This window comes from Onychomys torridus, chromosome 2 (assembly GCF_903995425.1).
Source record: "Onychomys torridus chromosome 2, mOncTor1.1, whole genome shotgun sequence".
NCBI lineage: Eukaryota > Metazoa > Chordata > Mammalia > Rodentia > Cricetidae > Onychomys > Onychomys torridus.
This window is the reverse complement of record NC_050444.1, coordinates 142,117,622-142,133,495: the sequence shown is the minus strand read 5'-3', so window position 1 is coordinate 142,133,495 and position 15,874 is coordinate 142,117,622. Positions and strand designations below refer to the sequence as shown.

General features: G+C 47.4%; 1 protein-coding gene across 3 annotated transcripts in view; it reads right to left on the bottom strand.

Annotated features, from left to right (window-relative positions):
* Csmd2 (CUB and Sushi multiple domains 2) overlaps window positions 1-15,874 on the bottom strand; it is a 572,883-nt gene that overhangs the window by 44,821 nt on the left and 512,188 nt on the right. For all 3 annotated transcript variants that reach the window (XM_036179375.1, XM_036179376.1, XM_036179377.1), the window contains 6 exons: window positions 14,443-14,589; window positions 10,286-10,474; window positions 4,921-5,106; window positions 3,784-3,978; window positions 2,281-2,454; window positions 741-914 (listed from right to left, as the gene is read on the bottom strand). In XM_036179375.1, coding sequence (XP_036035268.1) covers window positions 741-914; window positions 2,281-2,454; window positions 3,784-3,978; window positions 4,921-5,106; window positions 10,286-10,474; window positions 14,443-14,589 — 1,065 coding nt within the window. The remainder of the gene's footprint in view (window positions 1-740; window positions 915-2,280; window positions 2,455-3,783; window positions 3,979-4,920; window positions 5,107-10,285; window positions 10,475-14,442; window positions 14,590-15,874) is intronic.

The following is a 15,874-nucleotide window of genomic DNA, read 5'->3' as shown; positions in this document are numbered from 1 at the left end:
TTTAAACACGCCTCTCAAAGAAAATAGCTCAAGTGGGCAAAATACAGTAAAAACACAGAGGACAGAATTCATAAAGTACGTCTTAGGAAGACACCTGTCCGTCTGTGTAGCAGAATTACCCACAATGCTGTTCTTCTCCAGTGCACATGGAACATTCAAAACAATTGATCAACTGTTTATTTGCAAGAAAAGTATTAATAAATTTCAAGAAACGAAATGATTGTTTATAGTGAATATAAAATAAAAGCAAAAAGACCCTTTGGCTTAGAAATTTAAAAAATTTATTCCATTAAAATCTTTCAGGTGTAGGGGGCAATTAATGACAAATTAAAAAGCTGCTAAGAATAAGCATGTATTATTAGTATGTATGAGATATAATTAAAACAATTGATCAGAAGGAATTTTATAGCTCCAAATATTTATAACCATAAAAGTAACACAAAATGAAGACATGAAGATGAGTGGGATTATTTGTATATGCTTGTCATCTGCTTGCTGTTTATGTGTGTGTGTAATATAATTTGCACACAGACTAGAAAAATGAACAAAAAAAGGAAATCAGAAGAAATCATAAGGGAATAATAAAAAAGTAGTTAATGACAGAGACCTGAAGAAATAGATGGAGTGACCATATCTTTGGGGGCAAAAAGGATATACAAAACCTTTGGCTAAGAGGTAAAGGGAGGAAGTCCGAGTTGACGCTGAGGCCCATGGCTAGGGAGAGTGGATGACATACTTACGCACACAGAAAGGGGTCTTGCCCGACCAGTGATGATCTTGCTGGCAGATGCGCACAGACATGCCGATGAGGCGGAAGCCGGCGCTGCACTGGTACACCACGCTGCCTCGGTAGTTGAAGTTTTCCCCGTTGATGTGTCCATTGACAATGGGCTCTGGGGTCCCACAGTGCCCGGCTTTGGTGGGATGGGGGGGAGAGAGTCAATCAAAGAGGGACTTCTACAAAATGGTGGAGAGCTTAGTTGGGGTGGGAGAGAAAGGACCAAGTCCTCAGCTGTGTTCCATCTCCCCACCTCCCCTGGAGAACAGTGATCCTGGAGTGACTTCAGGAACCCCAGATGTGACAGGAAGGGCATTGTGGGCTTAGTGACCCCCAACACCAAAATTGCACTCCAAATGACCAGCCTCTCTGAGTTATTTTGGCGTTTGTGCACAGGTGGAGCTCAGCACTCCCCCCTCCCCACTCTCTGGGGTTGCTGTGGTCCCCCAACGCTTCATGTGTTGGAAGCTTGGTGCCCAGTCTCTGGGAGGTGAGGAGGAGTTAGGTCACGCCCATGAAGCGTAAACTCCTCTGCCCCCATTCTGCCATGGTGTGCTGCTTCACCGTAGTCCCAAGACAGTGGGGGCCGAGTGATCATGAGCCCCGAATTCCAGAACTGTGAGCCAAGATTAATCTTTCCTTTCTATGAATTGATTAACTCAGGTATTTTGTCATAGTGCTAGAGAGCTAACACAAGGGCTGTCCCCTGGGAACCTACTGTCTGGTGAGCATTATAGCCTAATTAAAGCTGTCACAGCTCATCCTGCTAACGACCACCATGCAAGACCTGATGCCTGGCCAAAGTCATCCTTTCTGAGTGTCATCTCAGTGAGTTAGAATAAAGCGTGGGCACAGTAGTTTCCCAGCATCCCTTGGGCTCATTTGACTGTGTGGCGGTAGCTCATAACTGTATCCCAAATAAGTGCCCAAGACAGTGGTTACTGGCCATGACCTCCTGTACTCTGGAGGTCACTAGTGTGTATGCCAGGGACAGATTACCCAATATGCCCTGCTAGGCTCATATGGCTGAAACTCTTTTTGGGAGCTGAAAGAGCCCAGCAAATAGTAACAGAAGAAAGAACTTAGATAAGGTTCAGTCAGGGAGTACATCAGCCCCGGAAGCAGTGAAAATTTTCTCCTTTGTAAGCTAGTTGTTCGCTTAGTGTATATGCATGTGTGTGTTATAATGTGCATCCATATATACATATGGATACATTCCAAATAACCCTCTAATATATAATATAAAGGATATTTTAGGTGCATTATAAGAATGTGTCTCTATAGGGTGGAGGCCAGGCTGCATTGGTCTTCCTAGGGGCTAATTAGGTGAGTGGGTTGACCTTCTGATTAGAGTGTGGACCCCCAGGGTCTGGTCTCATTCTTTCAAGTTCCCCAAGAGAAGCTAGTCCTCAGCTTTAGTCACAGTGGATACCTGAAAGCCGGTGCTGGAGTAAGAACTTTTTGAGAGTAGGCAAGTAGGGTGGGGCTGGGGGACCACTCACCGAGGCAGCGGACTTCAGAACCACTCCAGAGCCCATTGGCCATGCACTCCCGCACCCTGGAGCCCACCAGTGTGTATCCAGAATTGCAGGAGAAGATGGCAGTTGCCCCATAGACAGACATGGTTCCGATGCGGTGCCCACTTGGAGGTGTGGGAAGCTCTCCACAGGAGATGACTGAAAAGATCACAAAATGCTCAACAAACCAGTCCCAAGCTAGGGACACGAGACACGTGCTGAATAACACGAAAGCAAATCATGACCAAAGCCAAGAAGAGCCTCGCCTTCCTCTCCTGGAGTTCGACCAGAATGTACTGTGACACTGGCTTGTCCATCAGCGTGACCCAGGTTCTGGAGACAAGGCTCAGGTTTGCATGCTTGTTAAAAACCTCCACAGGTGGGTAAGATGGAGCCATGGGAAGGAAGATGTGGTGTGTCTGTAGTGTGCTCAGGGCAGACGGTGACACCACTCTCGTCCCTTTCTGTTAGGACAGTGGTAGCCTCACAGTCCTTCTCAAGGGAGCATGCCAACAGCCTCTGACTGATGTCCAAGGTGAGGTTTGGCCTCCAAGGCTGTGCCGCAGTGAGGCTGTTCCACACTCATGACTGCTACTCTGCCAATTAACATGATGTTACAGCATAGGCCCAGGCTTTCCTGTCTCTCCTGTAGGAGATCCCAAGAACACATACTAATTCACCTAGGCCTCAGGGACTGGTCTTTGAGACTCAAAGGTTCAAAGAAAAGCAACTAGCAATGGAGAGGAGGCAGACAGACTTAGGTGTTCCTTCACTCTACCTTCTTCCCTCCTGTACAGACCCAGCTGCAGGTCTTATCACACATGTATCACTGCCTCTTTGCCTTGTCTCTCTAGTAGACTGTAACTAAGCTTCTAGCAGGCCGAAGCCACACTCTGTTTTTTTTTAAATTATGTTGTATGTGCCCGTGCATGTGCGAGCACACACATGTGACACTGCATGTGTGGAGGTCAGAGGGAAACCTCAGCTGTCTCTCCCCACTTTCCAGTGTGACAGGGTCTCATTTCTGCCACAAACACCAGGCTAGCTGGCTCCTGATCTTCCAGATATTCCTCTGTCTCTGCCTCTGGTCTTGCCATGGGAGTGCTGGGACCAGGGATGCACTCACTACCACAATCCACTTAACTCTGTGCTCATACATGCATGGTAAGCCGTTTACCCACACAGCCGTCTCCCCAGGCAGGCCACACGCTTTGAGCTTTGTACCTCTCTGGCACCTGGCATATAGTTGGGCCCTAATGAATGAATTAATCAGTGCAGGTTGCACTGGAGGCTTATGAAAAAGGAGCTTTTAGTAAGTTGATACAGTGCTAAGAAACAAGCCTTTTCCCAGCTCTGGATTCTAGGTGGGCGTCCAAAAAGAGGTATGCTGCACTTGCTGGGGGTAACCCCTCTATCTACTCCATGTAGGAGACAGTTCAGGTAGGAAGTACCACGCAATTGGGCCCATTCTGTCCTTCTTGGGCTTACTTTGGCAGGTGGGCATAGACTCTCCCAGGCTCCATCTCCCATTGGCCTGGCAGCGGATGACCCTCTGGCCAGTGTAGTAGTAGCCAGGGTCACAGATGAGCATCAGCTGGGCCTGGAACTGGTACTGGGTCTCAAAGATGAGCCTCCACCGGCCGTGCTCCACGCTGATGCTGCTGATATCGGGGCAGGTCACAGCTAGAGACAAGGAGCAGGGACGAGAATCAGCTAATTGACGATGGATGATGGCTCAAGAGTCTAGAACGAGGGACTGGGGGAACCCAACATGGGGATGATGAATCCAGGAACATTCTGTTTATGAGTGAATGGAGAGGGTTGGGGAGGAGGATGCAGCACATTCTGTAAGATAGTAAGCACAGGTCTGTAAAATAGTAATGAGATGCTGTTTTGCCTGTGTCAGCTACTGGCTGTGGACTGCACATTCCATTTGGTCAGACTTCAGATCTGTCCCCACTCTTCTCTTTCAGATGCCTCTCAAATAGCCCAGGCTAAGAGTGGCTTTGAAATTCTGATCGTCTTGCCTTCATTTGTGGGGTTCTGGGATTATAGCCAGGAACTACCACCCTCAGTTTATGCTGTGTAAGCTCTCTGCTCACTGAGGTGCATCCTTAGCTGGAGATCTCTATATTTTTTTTTCAGAAAAGACAGAAATACAGATATTTTAAAACATTTTCTTGATTATAAAACTTGAAGGTGTATGTGTGTGTGTGTGTGTGTACATTTTCAATGAAGCAAACAAAATCAAAACCTGTATCATTGGACTGAATATGGTCCATTAGGTTCTCTATTTGTCTTTTGATCACCAAATGGTCACTTTAGAGTTCTGTGATCAAGGGACATTCATGCGGCTTTCTGGTCATTCTAAGTGCTATGGTGGTTTATGAAAACACCCCAGAGCATGATGGTCCTTCAGTGTTCTGAGAGTAACTCACAATGGGGACCACAGTTAGTAGACATCCACCTTCATCCTCCCTGAGTCCTCTAACACCGCCCCCACTAACCCCCCCCCCCCCCAGGTTCTCAGCTCTCTACTGAACTCAAAGCCCACTCCTTCCAGGAGTCTCCTCAGCTGCGTGCCCAACTCCTCCTGCCTCCTGACACCACTGGCCCTGGACTCACGGACACACTGTGGGGGGACGTTGCTGTTGCTCCACAGGCCGCTGTCCAGACACTCTGCGCTGGCTTCAGAACCTGTCTGGAGGTGGTAGCCTTCATTGCAGCTGTACACAGCCTTAGTCCCCACCGTGTACTCCTTGCCAAACACAATTCCATTTTTGGGAGCATCGGGGAGACCACAGGAGAGAGCTGGCAGAGGAGAAAGGGTGTCGTGAGCATTTCTGACCTGAGATATCCTGAGACTACACTTTCATTTTTCCCATTATGTCTCAAAAATCTGAGTAAAGACCAACAAACAAAAAAGGCCCTACCGAGAAAGACAGCGGGAGGACCATCATCAGAAAGGACAAATCGGAGGATGGGATGGAGGGACAACTGTGCTCACAGATTAAATACAGGGAAAAGGCTGCAGCTCAAACCCTGCAGGAAGGAGCCACGGGGAAGACTTCCTTCCATTCAGCCCCACAGGTGCAGTGTAAAGGCATTCAAACCTCTGGTTGTGGAAAAGAACCAGGTGCCCCTCTTCCTCAAGGTGTGGGGACAGAGTCCCCTGAAAGAGTCAGGAGTGCCAAGGTATGGGTTAGCATTCCAAGAGATGCTCTTTTTAATAAAAATTTTATTACATTTTATTTAATTAACGTGTGTGTGTGTGTGTGTGTGTGTGTGTGTGTGTGTGTGCGCGTACACGCGCACATGGGGAAGGCAAAGGAAAACTTGCAGGAGGTGGTTCTCTTTTACCATGTGGGTCAAACTTAGGTTGTCAGGTTCAGCTGCTGCATGGATTTAGGGTGTCTCCATGTGAAAGCTGTCTGCTCATCCCTGCTGTACACCCAAATCCAGATTTTACTCACAGGAGAAACCTCATGGGCAAAGAGAGTAACAGAAAATAATGGAACTCAACCACCTGCTCCCCAGTAGTGTCAATGTGATAACAGTAAGACTAAACACCTGGAGGGTGGGGCAGGGACAAGCCGCCTCAGGAGACAGAGCTAGTTCAGGAAACGGGAGATACAGGATTGCTGGACTAGGCAGCCAGCACTCTCCTGAGTTAAGTGACACACGGCATTCATGAGATAAGAAGGGAGTGCTTCGAAGAAAAACAGCAAAGGATGGACCTCTTCAAACTGTCAAAATACAATCAAGTAAAGGGACTGGATATTAAAAACAAAAATTTTCCAGACTAAAGACCCCAAAGACAGCCTGAAAACCAGAGAAAAGGACTGAAAATGGGAAGGATCAGTCCAAGGGGTCCAATGTCCAACTGTTTAGAGCTCCAGGAAGAAAGGAGAAAGAGGGTGAGTTAACAGAATTACTAAGTGAACATTTCCGGGAGCGGAAGAAAGACACAAGTCTTCAGGCTGAAGAGAGACAAAGGGACACAAAAGAGACCATTGGGAGGCAGAGGGGAACCGGGTGAAGGAGGGGATCAGGTGGACCCTTCCCCTCACCTGTGCTAGGTATCCAAAGAAAACTGAACAATGCCTTCAGACTTGTGAATGAAATTATTTATAACATGAAGTTTAATTTATTCACCCCATTGAGCATAGATCAGGGCAAAACTAATGACACCATATGGAAAAACAAAAAACCCAGGATGGCTAAAACAACCCTGTATAATAAAGGAACTTCCAGAGGCATCACCATTCCTGACTACTTCTAGCTCCACTATAGAGCTAAAGTAATAAAACCAGCATGGTATTGGCATAAAAACAGACCAGTGGATCAATGGGATTGAGTCGAAGACCCTGATTTAAATCCACATACTTATGAACACCTGATTTTGACAAAGAAGCAAACATTATACAATGGACAAAAGAAAGCATCTTCAACAAATGGTGCTGGCATAACTGGATGTCTGCATGTAGAAGATTGCAAATAGATCCACATCTATCGCCCTGCACAAAACTCAAGTTCAGGTGGATCAAAGACCTCAACATAAATCCAGTTACACTGAACCTGACAGAAGAGAAAGTGGGAAGTAGCCTTGAAAACACTGGCATAGGAGACAACTTCCTGAATAGAACACCAGTGCACAGACACTGAGAGCAACAATTAGTAAATGGGACCTCCTGAAACTGAAAAGCTTCTGTAAGGCAAAGGGCACTGTCGATAAGACAAAACAGCCTACAGAATGGAAAAAGATCTTCAACAATTCCACATCTGACAGAGTGCTGATCTCCAAAATATATAAAGAACTCAAGAAATCAGACATCAAAATACCAAATAATCCAATTTAAAAATGAGGTACAGATTTAAGCAGAGAATTCTCAACAGAAGAATCTCAAATGGCCGAGAAACACTTAAAGAATTCTTCAACATCCTTAGTTATCAGAGAAATGCAAATCAAAATGTGCTGAGATATCATCTTACACCTGTCAGAATGGCTAAGATAAAAAATGCTAAGGACAACCTATGTTGGAGAGGATGTGGAGTAAGGGAACTCTCCTCCACTGCTGGTGGGAGTGCAAACTTGTACAGCCATTAGGAAATCAATATGGCAGTCTCTCAGAAAATTGGGAATTATTCTACCTCAAGACCCAGCTATACCAATCTTGGGCATATACCCAAGGAGTGCCCAATCATACCACAAGGACACTTGCTCAACTATGTTCATAGCACATGCAAAGAATGGATAAAGACATTGTGGTACATTTACACAATGAAGTATTACTCAGTGATAAAAAACAAAACAAACAAACAAACAAAAAACCAATGACATCATAAAATTTACAGGCAAATGGATGGAACTAGAAAAAATCATCTTGAGTGAGGTAACCCAGACCCAGAAAGACGAACATGGTATGTATTCACTCATAAGTGAATACTAGATGTAAAGCAAAGAATAACCAGGCTACAGTCCACAGCCCCAGAGAAGCTAGGTAACAAAGAGAACCCCAAGAGGGATGTATGGATTTCCCCAGGAAGGGGAAATAGATGAGATCTCCTGGGTAAACTGAGGGTGGGGGTGGGGCCAAGGGGAGAGGATGGGTAGAGGGGAATGTGAGTGATCAGGATGGTCAACTTAGGGCAGGACAGAGGGGGAGAGTAATGACAGAGATATCTTGATAGAGAGGGCCATTTTGGGGTTAGGGAGAAATCTGGTGCCAGAGACACCCCCAGGAATCCACAAGGATGACCCCAGCTAACATTCCCAGCAATAGTGGAGAGGATGCCTGAACTGGCCTCCCATAATCAGATTGTTGACTACCCTAACTGTCATCATAGAATCTTCATGCATTAACTGATGGAAGCAGATACAGGGAGCCACAGCCAAGCACTGGGCTGAGCTCTGGGAGTCCAGTTGACAAGAGGGAGGAGGGATTATATAAGTTGCGGTGTGGGGGGGGATGGTATGGAGGGGGTCAAGATCATGATGGGGAAGCCCAGAGACAGCTGGTTTGAGCTAGTGGGAACTCACGGACTCTGTACTGACAGCTGGGGAACCTGCATGGGAACGACTAGGCCCACTGCATGTGGATGACAGTTGTGTAGCTTGGTCGGTTTGTGGACCCCCAGCAGTGGGATCAGGACCTATCCCTGGTGTGTGAGCTGGCTTTTTGGAGCCTATTCCCCATGCAGGGATGCCTTGCCCAGCCTTGATGGGACTACGGGTATGCTCTCAGGAGAACCCTCATTGCCACAGAGGAGGAAGTGAGGTGGGCCTGCTGGGTAGTAAGTGGAGGCATTTATTTCTTAGTTGTGGAAGATAGGTTCCAGAGAATACAGCAGCTGAGAGAAAGGGCCTGAAGAAAGCTTAGGGTAGAGAGAGGGGGTTGGGACCTAACAGACCAGACACTTGGAAGTTTCCAAATGGATTCTGGAGTAGAGTTGTCCAGGCTGATGTGGCTAGAGACAGAGAGACTGAAGCCAATGATATCTGCCATGTGTGACAGCCAGTCCCTCTGTAGAATATCAATACCACATTTTTGGTCTTTTCCAAAGCAGACCCGTATGGGTTAGGAGGTTGTGAGGGTCAGAGGTGACAGATGTCATTAAAGATGTCAACACACTGGGAACCAAGAAATAGAAAATCAAACAGCAGAGCCTCCTCCGTCTACAGTGGGCAATCCTTTCCTTCTTTTTTCAGTGTGCACATGATGTCGAGGTTCAGAGAAAAGCCCTTTCACTGTTGCTGGGAGAAGCGTTCCTGAGGAAAGAATCTAAGCAGGGCACAAGGCTTCAACAGCTGCAAATCCTGTGTGTGCCATGGTCCAACAACCTCCTTGCTGGGAATTCCATTTGAGGAGATAAAGGGGAATGCTCATAGAGACAGAATTACAACTATATGGTAACAACATGCACAGAAGCTCAAATGACCCACAGTAGGATGTGACCTAAGTGTCCGTTTTCCCATAATGCTATGCAGCCATCAACAACAATAACAAGGAAGTAATGGCGATTGTATGAAAGATGTTAATTGGTATTTAGAAGACCAAAAGAGATACACTAAATTATTAATAGTAGTGATCTCAGGGCAGAATTATAGTTCATTTTCACCCTTTTCCTTTGTGCTATTTGCTATTCTTACTTTTTCAGATTTCTAGTCTGGAAGTATGTTACTTTTTGTGTGTATATGTGTATGTGTGTTCAGATGCACCTTGTGTGTGGAGGCATGTGGAAACCAGAGGACAGCCTTAACTATTGTTCCATAGGTACCATTCTAGGTTTTTGAGGTAACATCTCATCTTATGCCTAGGGCTCACCAAGCAGGCCAGGTTGAAGCCTCAGAGATCCCCCTGTCTCTACCACTTAGGCAATGGGATCACAAGAACATGCCACTACCCCCGGCTTCTATATACGGTCTCTGCAAGATCAAACTCAGGTGCCATGCTCACAAGGCAAACTTTGCTAACTGGGCCATCACTCCAGCCCCTATGACTTTATTTTTTATTAGTGTTTATGGATTATACAGAGCAAGATATTGCATCATGACAAGAACGTATGTTCTTATATATGGGAAAAGCCCCTATCAATTCAGGTCTCAGGGGCTTGCTTGACTCATTGGGTTTAGGAGCCAGACCCCATGTCTCCCTGCCTTTGGGAGTCCTTAACTGCTAGGAGGAGGCAGGTCCCTTCTTACCGGGGGTGGGGGGGTGGGGAAGTGTTCCTGACACCCCGCCCCCATCCATCACTTCTTCTTCCTGTCACTTAATGTCTTACATCACCACCTCTCCTGGGGTGCTGGAAACACTGTGCACCTGTCATTCCCACAGCTGGAGATGCAAAGACTGGTAGTAAATGTTTGCTGAAGGAAAGACTTCATCCCCAAGATCTGGGAGACTCACGTGTGGCCCGATGGCTCCTGAGACCAGCCCAAGGTGACTTGGAGCTGAGCCACCTGGCTGCTGCTTTAGCCCCTGCTGCTCACCTTGACAGAGAGGAATGGCCTCACTCCACAGGTGGTAGCCTTGAGGGTGCCGGGTACAGATGGCCATGCTGTGTCCCACCAAACGGTAGCCTGTGTTGCAGCCAAAGTGGATGGAGCCGCCTGGCTGGGTGGTTGTCTGGCCCAGGATGAAGCCGTGGAGTGGAGCCTTAGGAAGGCTGCAGTAGGGAGCTGAGGAGTGAGAAGAGGCTGAGCAGAGGAGTGTCAGAGTCCCACTTCTGGGATGGGCAGGCTGTCCCATAGCAGCTCTCCCCCCATTTCATGCCATGGCCGAGTTCTTTGCTATTTAGGAAGGCCCGGGTGGCTGACACAGTTAAGTAAAGCCAGAACAAGCACACACAAAACAAATCAAAACAGAGTCATTGAAGACACCACCAACAACAACCTGTTCTGTAAACCACAGGGTCTCCTTGGCTGCCTGAGCACAGCCCGGGTTGCTTTCAAAGCCCTTGTGACCACAGGCAACCTTGTAAAGCAGGACCCAGTGGGACTGGTTTCCTAAGTGTGTGACACCCTGGCAAGTCACCAGAAGCTGGCTGAGTTCTAGTTTTCTCTCTGCAATACCTCCCTCATAGGTGCTCGCATGATTAAAGAGGGGTGGGGGTGGGGCATGAGTAAAGCAGCCCAGTGCAGAGCAGGGCACCCAGTGCCCAATAAATGGCTGTTCTCTGTTGTTCTGTTGTATCAGGGATGCCTGGGGATCTGGGATATACATCTCCCTACAGGGCTCATTCCCTGGCCCCCCAACATATGGCTTAACATATTCCATTCATTTATCTGGGAAAGAGTTCTCAGGAGTCCACTAAGTGCCAGCTGCTGTTCAAGTGCTGGGGTCACACAGAGAAGGAAGCCGACAGAAGTCCCAGATGGAGGGGACCCATGCCACAGCTCCTGCTGGGGACCGTGTGTGGCAGCTATCACCGACAACTTGACAAGGTCTAGGACTAACCTAGGGACAACTCTCTGGGCACAGCTGGGAGAGAGTGTCTACATTGCATTGATGGAGGTGGGAAGTCTGCCCCAGATGTGGGCAGCGCCATCCCGTGGGCTGGTCCTGGACTCAACGAAAAGGAGAAAGTGAGCTGAGCACCAGCGTTCATCTCTCTCTCTGTCTCTGCTTCCTGACTACAAAGGCAACGTGACCAGGTACCTCAGGCTCCTGTCACTGTTACTTTCCCATCATAGTGACAGACTCTATCCCCAAATCATACGCCCAGATAAACCACTTCCTCCTTAAATAGGTTTAGTCAGGCATTTTATCATAGCAACAAGGAAAATAACTAACCCTGGTTAGTTCTGTGAGGTGTGAGAGGAGGATGATCCAGAAGCCTCACCCCCTTCCCCTTCATTTGCCCAAGGGTCTCTGGCTGGGCTTCCCAAATAGATAGGGATGAGCAGATTGGGAAGCAGGCCCGTCCTCACAGGCTCTCACAGAGAGACCTCTGACTTCCTGCCTGCAGGTTATGGCTCCGCACAGGTAGAAATGGTGTTTTATTAAATGTGTGTGCTCTCCTGCTATGCCTCCTCTGTCAGGCATATCTCAAATCTACGTACCTCCTTCACCCAGGAAGGAGAATCCTGATATAAAATACGCTTAGTCACTGCAGACAGACACAGGGTAAGTCACACGCGTCTGTGGTATCTTAATTATTAAGTACTAATTGCTGTACTGTGTAATGAATTTCTTTTCTACATGGCATATGTACTGTAATTACAACTGACTCATTACTTCCAAACACATTAGTCTCTGAGCAGTAAGGCAAAGGGAACTCCTTAAGAGCTCTTAGCTCCAAATTTAGCAGTGATGGTAGGAAAATGCCATTTTCCCTTGACAGGAGCAGCCCCCACCAGGAACTCAGCCTGGAACTCCCCAATGGGTTATCCTGAGGTTTCTTTTAAACTGAGGCCCAAACAGTTAGTGCTCTGTCAAATAACCCTATTACTAGCTAGTAACAGGGCAGTAACAGGTCATGGGGTCACAAGGCCATCTTTTCTCCAACTGTGGGCATCTGGGAGAGGAGAGTGTGGGTGAGATCAGAGGAAATGGACTTTGAGGGGACAAGGCAGGGCTCCCCTCAGCTCTCTCTGGTCAGTTCTTCGCATACCCACTGCTTCTCCAGAACTACCCCTGGGTCCACATAGTATGACTGGTCTTGCAATAAGGAGACCTATTAGAAGATATGGACAAATAGTTCTTCAGGCAGAACTTGGTGATGTGACATTTCTGCTAACCAATATTCTTGTGTGTGTGTGTGTGTGTGTGTGTGTGTGTGTGTGTGTGTTTCAGTGTGTGCAGGTGCAGGGATGTGTGTGCACACAGGTGTGTATAGAAGGTTGAGGTCAACTCAGATCTCATTCAGGATGCTGTCCACTTTATTTTTTAATTAATTAGCTAATCTATCTATCTATCTATCTATCTATCTATCTATCTATCTATCTTTGAGGCAAAGTCTCTCTGGGACCTGGAGCTCACTAACTGATTAGGCTAGGCTGGTGGGGTGGGATTACTAGTGCATGCCATCACACTCGGCTTCTTTCCAGGGGTCCTGGAGGGGACCAGGGTCCCTGTGTTTGTGTGGCAGGTACTGTGCTGACTGAGCTATATTCCTGGCTCCCTGAAATTGCTAGTCTTTGTTTAATACTTGTCTGGCATCCAGGCGTGAGGAGGAACTCCCAGGATCTGCAGGCATCCCTGCAGCCTCCAGGGCTGGAAAGCACGGCAGTTCACTGGACTGCCCTTCACAGCCCACATCAAGGTTTCAGCGTACCAAACAGATCCGTGGTCCCCACAATGAGAGTTCAGAGAAAGTCTATTTTCTCCATCTAATTGTATCCCAGGAATATTTTCATCAAAAAGCCTGGCCTTTGATCTGACCATGCCCAGAAAATATGGCTTAAAAAAAAGTGAGATCCCTGTCAAGTGCAGCAATGTAGACGGAAACGGAGGATATAACAAGTCAGGCACAGAAAGACAGCCGGGGCTCTGAAGTGGAGAGTATGATGGGGTCACCAGAGCTTGGGACCAGTTGAAGGCACAGGGGGTAGAAGGAGGTTGGTTACTGGGCACAGAATCAGGAAGGACCAAGTTCTCAGGTTTTACAGCACAGATGGGCAGCTGTAGTTCCTAACACACTGACCATACATTCCCAAAGTGGTAGAAGAATGGATTCCAACAGTCTCCAACACAGAGAAATAAACTTGGGAGGTGACAAATGTGCTAATTGTTCCCACTGATCACTATGATTGTGCATATGTATCGACATGTCATATTGTGCACCTCACAAATCTGTCCAATTGGCATCTGCTAATGAAATGATAATAAAAGGATATGGCTTGCACAACAGGAAAGGGTGTTCTCTGATGCTGTGGAATAATGCTTTTGTACACTGGTTTAATAAAACGCTGATTGGCCAGTAGCCAGGCAGGAAGTATAGGTGGGATTAGGAGACAAGGAGAATTCTGGGAAGGGGAAGGCTGAGTCATGAGATGCCATCCCACCATCCAGGGAGCAGCATGTAATGGCACACAGGTAAAGCCACGGAACACGTGGCAACATAGAGATGAACAGAAATGGGCTGAGTTTAAGTGTAAGAGCTAGTCAGTAGTAAGCCTGAGCTAATGGCCTAGCAGTTTTAATTAACATAAGCCTCTATGTGTTTGCTTGGGTCTGAGTGGCTACGGGACTGGTGGGTGAGAGAGATTTGTCCTGACTGCGGGCCAGGTGGGACACAGGAAAACTTCAGCTACACTCTGATGCCTACCCTGTGTGATTCCGTGTCTTAGAGTTGGTTAGTCAAAGGACTTCTAGTAATATCTCCTAACCATTTAAGAGGCTAGGATCCCCCAGGTCTCATCAGATCTCATAATGAATAGTTACAATCCTGGAGACTCAAGGTGGGAGTATGAGAGGAAAGAGGTGAGGTTAGAGGTGGGGAAAGGACCCCTGGACACGAAGAGGCGGGAGACTGCCTCTGGTCATGCTTGTGCAGTGTCAGATGAGGAAGACAGAGGACAGGAAGAGGCTGCCCCACCTACACAGGGAAGGATGTCACCTTGATGAGGAGATGGACCAAGGCTTCTTTGGATGTTTTGGGGTTCAGAGCAGAGGCTCTTTTTAGGAGTTCTCACGGCCTACTCACCTGAATACCGAATCTTAAAACCCTTCCGATTATAGGCGTGGTCAGATGACCAGCGCAGGTACACAGAGTTGCTTGTGCTCGTGACAGTCAGAGGAGCCGAGTAGTTTCCACTGAGAGCTTTCAGTAGAGGGCTTTGTCCTGAGGGGCCTTGGGTGAGGAAGATACAGGGTTAGAGGCCGTTCTAAGTCTAGAGAGAGGTGTAAGTATAGGCACAGCTGGGATGGCTGGATGACTTGGCATCTGGTGGCCTTGCTGAAGGACTCTCTTTTGTCCACCCTTATCTGAAGCAGTGCTCTGGAGTCAGCAAGAGAGATGAACCCTGTCTGCTGTTTGCCAGGGTCAAGCAGTTAGTTGATGGAAGAGCTGGTTTTCAAGCTGGGACCCTCTTCTGATTTCTCTTGTGCATGCTAAGAATAATGTGGTGCCCACCATACAGAAATTTTGTTTACTGAACAGGTATATAGAGAGAGCCATAGAGCCCAAGGAAAGTGATAGCTCCCAGAGTCATAAGTAATAAAGCTCCTTAACATGCCTTTCCAAGGTTTCCCAGGAAAGTGCTTTCTTCTATGTCCTGCCTTAAATGCTTGGATTGCATCTCAGGGCTCTGGTTCAAGGAGCATAATATAAGTCTTGGAAACTCATAACCCAGGATTTATAGTCCTGGAGAAGGCTGTGAGTGAAGGTTCCAATACACCATTGAGACAGTTCTTGGAAGCTTGGAAGAGCAATGGGCTAAATTTAACACAGTAGGGATGTTTGAGGCGCTGTGGCAAACTGGGAAGGTAAGGGTCCAGAAGTGAGGAGAAGCAACACACTTGAACAGTTCTATCATGAGAAAGAACTCCTGCCTGACAGCTGTTCCTTGGAAGGGTCTGGGGGAGACTCCACGTACTAAAGCCATCAAGGACGCTCTCATGAGGACATTTTGTTCTCGGGAAGTGGATGAAACCACTCTTTTTTTTTAGCATAACAGGGATGAGAAAAGTCTGGAACACAGAGGTCAGGGGGTAACACTTCACGGACTGAAGCAATACGACCGTAATTGGAAATGGGTAACAAGGCTGGGGTGGTAGTTGGAAGGACCTAGCCTACAGAATCCATGGGGATCACCCACATGTGGTTGCTGTGGTTACTCCTAAGGGCAAGATAGCTGGGTAGACAAAGAGAGCAACCAAAATAGTATATGAATTTATGAGCACAGCAAACACCAATAGGGAGGAGAGTGCTCCCAGTGGAAAGATTTAGCCCTCTGTCCAGCTTGCAGACCCAAGCCAGGCTTCACTTCCCCTTCACTGAAGAATAGTTTGGCTAAAGGAGAGGTCGGGTCCCTACAGAAAAAAGGACCCTAGAAAATGACACCAATTGTATATAACAGTCATTCCTCTGGTTTTTCCCTTTACAGACCCACCACTGTTTAGCTGTATGCTGAATG